The sequence below is a fragment of the Epargyreus clarus genome, unplaced genomic scaffold (assembly GCF_041222505.1).
Source record: "Epargyreus clarus isolate Ecla_fem2 unplaced genomic scaffold, WU_Ecla_fem_2.2 ptg000010l, whole genome shotgun sequence".
NCBI lineage: Eukaryota > Metazoa > Arthropoda > Insecta > Lepidoptera > Hesperiidae > Epargyreus > Epargyreus clarus.
In genome coordinates, this window is record NW_027332218.1 from 2,538,741 (window position 1) to 2,546,461 (window position 7,721).

The 7,721-nt window shown below is 35.9% G+C and overlaps 1 protein-coding gene across 1 annotated transcript; it reads right to left on the reverse strand.

The window, feature by feature from the left end:
• Nucleotides 1-260: 260 nt before the first annotated feature.
• LOC140745309 (MYG1 exonuclease) lies at nt 261-7,035 on the reverse strand. Its single transcript, XM_073077077.1, has 4 exons — nt 6,782-7,035; nt 3,332-3,582; nt 1,812-2,378; nt 261-442 (listed from the first exon to the last, which is right to left on the reverse strand). Exons 1-4 carry the CDS (start codon nt 6,890-6,892, stop codon nt 268-270), a joined length of 1,104 nt encoding a protein of 367 aa, XP_072933178.1. The 5' UTR covers nt 6,893-7,035; the 3' UTR covers nt 261-267.
• Between the last annotated feature and the right edge of the window lie 686 nt (nt 7,036-7,721).

Here is a 7,721-nt window from a genome sequence, read left to right on the forward strand (position 1 = left end):
TCTAGACAACCTTACATACTAGTATGTTGTGGGTGCTGTAGACACTAACGAGAAATCCAGACCCAAAGCAAAATCTTAATTCATTATTTAGCATCACTTAGACCTTTTTTAAATGTTTTTTAATTCTGTAAAAAAAATCGTCATTTAGATGTCTGCCTGACCGAGGATCGAACCCGGAACTCTCTGCGCGTCAAACAGGTAAATAGAATAACCAATCCACCAGATAACACCTACCGAGCTACTTCAAGTCCATCTTTATCATTATTTTCATGCTTCTGGTGATTTTGCATTCAAACTTTCTACAGCCATTTTCAAAGCACCTTCCCTGCTCACATTACCACCAATGAATCCAGTGCTGTGGCAGAAGACACACCCAGGGATCCCGGCCACATCACTCAGGATCTCATCACGAACACCCCACCAGCTCTTGTGAAGAGGTTTCCTGTAAAATAAAGTCAAAAGTAAGATTATAGTGTTAGAATTATCAGTTTCATTTATAAAAGAAGTTGCTAAGTTTGTAGAAGCTATTGTGGTTTGTCTATGGACCATTGCCAAACCGATTTCTGTCTAGTAACAGCAGTGTTAAGTACTGTGTTCCAGTTTGAAGGGGGTGTTGTTAGGGAGACATATTTTTTCCTAAGTGTAGTTCTAGAAAGTTCTGAAGGCAGATATGAGTAAGAGACAAGCATGTAATTTATTTAATGGTACATGGACCTACCCATGTATATTTATAATAGAATCTCACAGAAAAAAAGTTTAAACTTGTCATTCAACACACTATGTAAAAAAGCGATTATTTGACAAAGTGATTATTGAAAAATAAAAATTAAGAAAAAATATTAAGATTAAGAAAAAGTGATTATTTGACTGATGAAACGGTGTGGTTTGAAGCAGCCCCAACTCCACAAATACCACTAGGTTAAGAGCCATTGTATAAAACATTTTTTTTTAAAAAGATGTGTGTTATGGAGTTTCTTTCGCCGCTTCTTCTCCATAACGAAACACCTTGTGAAGTGGTGGTAGTTGTACATTCAAAAAGTGCTCTGTAAATAACCTATTTTGAATAAAAATAAATAAATAAAGACTATATAGGCTTAGATTCCTGCCTTGAGGTTGGTCACAGATGTGTTGCTTGCTACCCCTATGGGCTAAGTTAAAACCTCATGTGTCTTTTTCTTACGATAACAAACTCAAGCTAGGCTAGATCTTCATTTAGTATATGTAGTATTAGTGTACATACTTATTCAAGGAATTCCCGCGAAGTCCTCAGGGGTAGCGGGGCATATGTTTGCGACCTCAAGTAGGAATCTGTTCTTATTTGGGGTTGATTACAGAAGTCTAAGGGCGGCAGTAGCCACTTACCATAATATTATATTATAAAATATTATAAATATAAAATATTACTGTATTTTAATCATATATTGCTAGTTAAATAAAGTTGTGAATGTGTTATAGTTTAGAATTATTAATTAGTTAGCAGCAGTGATAGCCTAGTGGTTAAGAAACGCGGCCTCTCGATCGAGGGGTCCGAGGTTCAAATCCCAGGCACGCACCTCTGATTTTCAAATTTATGTGCGTATTAGAAATGAATTATCACTTGCTTAAACGATGAAGGAAAACATCGTGAGGAAACCTGCATACCTGAGAGATTTATAAAAAATCTTAAAGGTATGTGAAGTCTACCAATACGCACTTGGCCAGCGCGGTGGACTATGGCCTAATCCTTCTCATTATGAGAGGAGACCCGTGCCCAGCAGTGGGACAGTAATGGGTTGATGATGATGATGATGATGAATTAGTTACAAATGTACCTTGTAACAAAACTCCCAGGACTAACGGGTACAGCTTGAACTCTCCAACTGTTGGGCTTGTCGTTAAACAGTACATATTTGATTGTGTCTCCCAAACCCATTTCCTCCTCTAGATCCGCCAAGTGTTCCTTCCACGGGAATCGCTCCTTAAACTCCAATATCTGCCCAGATTCGTGCACTTGCTTCCGTTCTTCTAGCGCAAACTTGACGTAATCCCTCGCAGGGAGCCAAACAGAGATGAAATAGTTGACGGTGTGTTCAAACTCCCCACTCACAAGGTCCATAGCCTTTTTAAATATATCATCGATATTAATAGTATTAGAGGAATTCCATTCAGGGTTGAGTCTACCAACACGAGCGCTGAGATGTGTACGTATCTTATATCTTGGTTCGTCATCAGTCATAGGAACACCGTTGTCGATAGCATCCATTTCTTCAATGAAGTGCTCATACACTTTTTTGAAGATGACTTTAAGGTTATCTGGTGGTAATGGATGGTCTTTCGGAGCTAAGGTTTGGATCACCTGTTCGCCGTAATATGCGTATATCAGACCGGCGGAACTTAGCCTGTAAAAATAAATGATTGAATGAAATATATGAAAGAAAATCAAGAGCCAAAAGAGGGCAATATTAGTGGTGATAGATGTAAACAATGACCGTTTTTTTATGCACATCATTCCGCATGCAGTCCATCTGGTGGTAAGTGAGTACAGCCGCCAATGGACATCTATAATCAACCCCAGATAGGATTAGATATTCCTACCTGAGGTCAGCCACAGATGCACCGCTACTCTTGAGGGCTAAGCTGGAACGCCTCGGAAAAGTATGTTTCCCTTACCAAACCTTTCAAACCAGAACACAGCAGCGTTAACCACGGCTGTTGTGAGGCAGAAATAAGTGTGGCGGTGTTGCCGCCGAAGTCGAACCGCAAAGGGTTCTACCACCTTCAATAAGACTACTTAACTTAACTGAGAAATTCTTGACTAAGCAGTATTGACTCGCTATCTGACACTATCTTGTTATTTTTTTATATATTGTTTTTTAATATAGGAGTAGCAGACGAGCAAGTGGACTGCTTAATGGTAAGTGGCTACTGCCGCCCATGGACATCTGTAATCAACCCCAGATAGGATTAGCGCATCTGACACACGGTCGGCCACAGATGCGCCGTTACCCCTTGAGGACTAAGCTGGAACGCCTTGCAAAAGTATGTCTCCCTTACCACACAATTCAAATCAGAACACAGCAGTGCTATCCTGGAATATCTGCGGCCAATTCCATACAGAACAGAAGTTCTACCTAAGAATCATTGTTTTGGAAGATTGAAAGATTGAAGCAAGCATGCATTTCACCACATAATAAGTAGTCACTGTCTCCCATGAAATTAGTAAGAGACTTCATGTTAAAGTGGGGTTCTACTTAAAAGATGATAACAGATGTATTGCTGAGGACTAAGATGTTATCCTGAAATGCAAGTCAACCGAAATACTGTAAATTATTTACTAGTACAAAACACATACTTAATCTTGTATTTATCTCCTAGCTCAGGCTTTAACGAGCTGAGGGTCTCGTTAAACTCCCGTTGATGATGGTCATAACGACGTGCATCATGACTAAACTGTGCCCCAACATCAACAACTATATCACATATTTTTAACTTCTCCATGTCTCTGGTACGGACAATCTCTGCATCTTTGTACTCCGGGAGGCGTTTGAGCATGTAGCATGCGAGCACTTCGTCACAGTGGAACACTCCATCGTGGGTACCGATCTGAAAAAGTAGATATATGTAAGTAATCATTTCTTATAAAAAAGGCAGTGGTTTAGCGGTTGAAACTCGGCCTCTTAATCGACGGGTCAAGCTTCGAATCCCTGGTTGAGACCTCTGAATTTTAAGGTATAGTCCGCGTAAAACTGCTAGTCCGCTCTGAATATAGAAATGAATCGCGTCACCATAGCAAATTGTATGACTACACCTGCTCGCAACAACTTCAGAGCGGACTAGCAGTTTGGCGCGAATTATAAACGAAGAAAAACGGCTAAACTGTACTTTATGACCTATACAATTTTGAGTTGCGAGTGATATAGGTGGGTAGGAGGGTACTTACGTTTGAATTGGTGGGCGTGGCGTACGAGTAAGACATATTGTTTTTGCTAGCCGGCCGTTGCGCAGTCGACCGGCGAGCCAGCGTTTGAGTGGTAGTGTGCGTATCTTTTATTGTCGTTTATTAGGAGTTTTTGATTGTTTTTATTACATTTACGTACGCTTTTTATTTTAAATAATGAATGACAAACCAGGGCCCTCAAAAAGGATCGTTACTGTGCCAAATCGCGCAAGAAAAAGACTGAGAAGTAACGAAATAGAGGCTTTTTACAGGATTCAGACGAGGACATTTATACAGGGAGCGATGTGGATGACATTGAATATAATCCTAATGACGATTGTAAAAGTAGTTCAGAATCGGAAGACGAGGGAATTCAGGAATTGGAGGTAGGACGATCCAATGGAGTTTCAAGTGAACAACGGTTGTCTACTTCTGTGCCTGCGAAGTTACTTACACAATTAAATTCACCTGTCGCACAAGGCCTACCTGAACAACCATCACGAGCTGCGTCTATAACGGAATGGACTACCGAGAGTAGTTCAATGAGAAAAGAGATACCATTTACAAGGACAAATAGATTATTTATATCACCACCGAATACTCCTAGAGGGTACCTGACTTATTTCTTAGCGACAATTACCTAAAAAAAATCGTCGATTGTTCGAATAAATACGCAGAAACCTGGAAAAGTACCACTAATGAGCCCAAGTCCCGAGTTTCTGACTGGAAACCACTAACCATCGAAGAATTCAAAATTTTCATTGGCTTGCTGTATCATACAGGTATATCACTTTGAACGAATTGTGTCAGTAGTAGTACTTTTTATATGCAACTAATATTATTCACTTTTACATTTACAGGTACCACAAAAATGAACCGTTTACCTGATTACTGGAAATTTCATAGATTATACAAATCTGTTTTCGCTCAATATATGTCCAGAAATAGATTCCAGCTTATTTTAAGATGATGAGAATGCAAGAAAATGATAATGACCGCATGGGTAAGTGCAAGATGATAATTGAAAACTTCAACAATACTATGGACTCTACTTACTACCCCAACAAAAATTTGTTGTTGCATGAATCAATGATTTTATGGCGGGGTAGACTAATCTTTCCTCAATACATAAAGGGTAAAAGGCACAAATATGGGATAAAACTTTACGTACTTGCCGAACCCAATTGAACTATTTTAAAGATTCATGTTTTTGCCAGTACGTTGGATGAGACTGCGGGCAAAGGACACACAGAAAAAATTGTTAAAAAATTATTAGAAGGCAAATTGAATGTTGGCCATGCAGTTTACATGGACAACTTTTACAACAGCTACGGTTTGGCTGTTGACCTGTTAAAAGATGACACTTATTGCACCGGTACTCTAAACAGGAAACGCAAATAAATCCAACGTCAGTCATTTCTAAAAAGATAAAAAAAGGTGAATATATATCATTCTATCGTAATAGTGTACATGTAGGAAAGTGGAAGGATAAAAGAGAAATTATTTACATATTCACCGAATTTCCAAACGATATGCAAGAACTGACTAATAAGCTAGGCATAGTTACGTTGAATCCGACTGCAATTGTAAATTACAATAACAACATCGGTCATCTTCAAGACCAAATGCTTAGTTATTATCCTTGCGAAAGGAAGAAACTTAGATGGTACATGAAAATTTTTATTCACACACTAATGATGAGTTTGATAAATGCTTGGATGTTATATAATAAATATTCCAACCAAAGAAGTTTGTCACTGTATGATTTTAGAGAGCAAGTGCTGGAATCCTTATTGCCAAAAATAAGTAAAACTGAAGCACAAAACAAATCTCAGAGACATGAAGGTGCAAATGCTCCGCAACATACACTGACTAAAATTGATAAAGCCAAACCACAAACACTTACCACTGGTAAAACTGTAAATGCTACACTCAGAAAAGACTGTAGAAATTGTTATAAAAATAAAAAAAGAGTGAACACCACCATGGAATGCAAAAACTGTCCTGGCTCTCCTCCTCTATGTTTTGAATGCTTTTTTGATTTACATTTGTATATTCCTAAGTAAATTTACAATTTCATTTTACTATGTTTGCCTTGTGCTATGAAGAAACCAAAATTATTATGTAACTTTAGTTCCTAAAAACATTGATTAAAAAATGTTGATTTTATCAGTGCAACTTTATGTCTATTTTACTGTTTAATTTCAAATGTAAGTACTTAAGTAATGTGATTATAATGAAAGACTGCTAATAAATAATATAATTAATACAATACCGTCGACCTTAGTATACTCAAATTTTAACTTTTTATTGGATAAATTGTATTAATTAAATAGAATTGGTTGTTTAGGTTCTGGTAAGACTGTTTAATCATTACAAAAAATAGGAACACCGCAAAGTGGGGTTCTGTCGACCTTAGTATACTTAAATTCTAGGTTAAAATTGCAGTTTTAATTGTTTCAGAACTAGCTTATAGAGTATTTATGAGGGGTGAGATGGAGGAGGTTGGTTTCTTTCAATATTATGTACATCCCCTAATATTCAAGCCTTAATTTCTTAGAAATATATAGACAACATCAAAATTTAAAAAAATCATTGAAAAGAAAGAGAGTTTTTCCAACCTCCCCTTCACAGGGGAAGTTACAATGACCCCCCAAACATCAACATCAAATTCGACAGGTCATAAAGTACAGTTTTACCAGAAAAACAACTGTTTCTACCACATTTCAGACCTTACACCTTTTGTAACATATTGACATCTCATACAGAAAATCCTTCTTTCTGACTAGAGAATCACACTTGGTTTATAAATTACATATAAATTATTTAATTCATTCTAAATAAGTAAACAAAAGTATATCTCACCTTCATGTTTCCAAATTTGTAGAAATTATTGATACTCGTGCTCAAAAACGCCGGTTTAAATGAATTCTTGACTACAAGTCTACTTGTTTTGCAAAGAATCTTTAAGAACATTACAAATCTATCGATTGTATTAAAGAAGACACGTTTTATGTAAAACTAAATGCACAATTTACAAAAACAGATGCTATACAATTCTAACCTAACAACATATTAATGTTTTTTTTCACGCTTTTATTATTTCATTTTAAGCGGTATGTCAATGTCAAAAAAGAGAATCGAATGACAATTGACATTCAGTGTTACCAACTGTATAAAACATTTCTCCTATCATATAATGAATTCATGTAAACAAATAATTCCAAATGTAATTAATTAATTATAAATATTGAATATAAATCTGATTAGAAAAAACATATTGACGATACATATATTATAAATCATAACATTGTATAAATTAATATAATGTTTTTAGTCCGATGAAAGCCATTTATAATGTTGCAAAATATATTAAAAAGAATAATTCATCAATGTGACTATATAAAGAACATGACTGTATTACTTATACGACCCTTGGAAAAAAACCTAAAGACAAATATATCATTTCCCTAGTCTTAGGTAAAATTTTTAAGTTGGTATTACTATCCAACTCGCCAATCAAACCACAGATTATGTTAAAATTGTTGTACCTGTGTACCAACATGAAAATATAAATAACTTTTATTACTTATAGTTTATTTATACTAGTTTATATAATAAATATATCACATAAATAAAAATGATTTTATTCTAATTTGTTATTAATATTAATTATCCATATTTTTTAATAAATGCAATAATGAGTTACAGATATGTCTTATTGTAGTCACTAGATGGCAGTGAAAGTACCTATTGAACAATAGGTATAGATATATTGAACTTCGAATTTATTATTTACGTTACC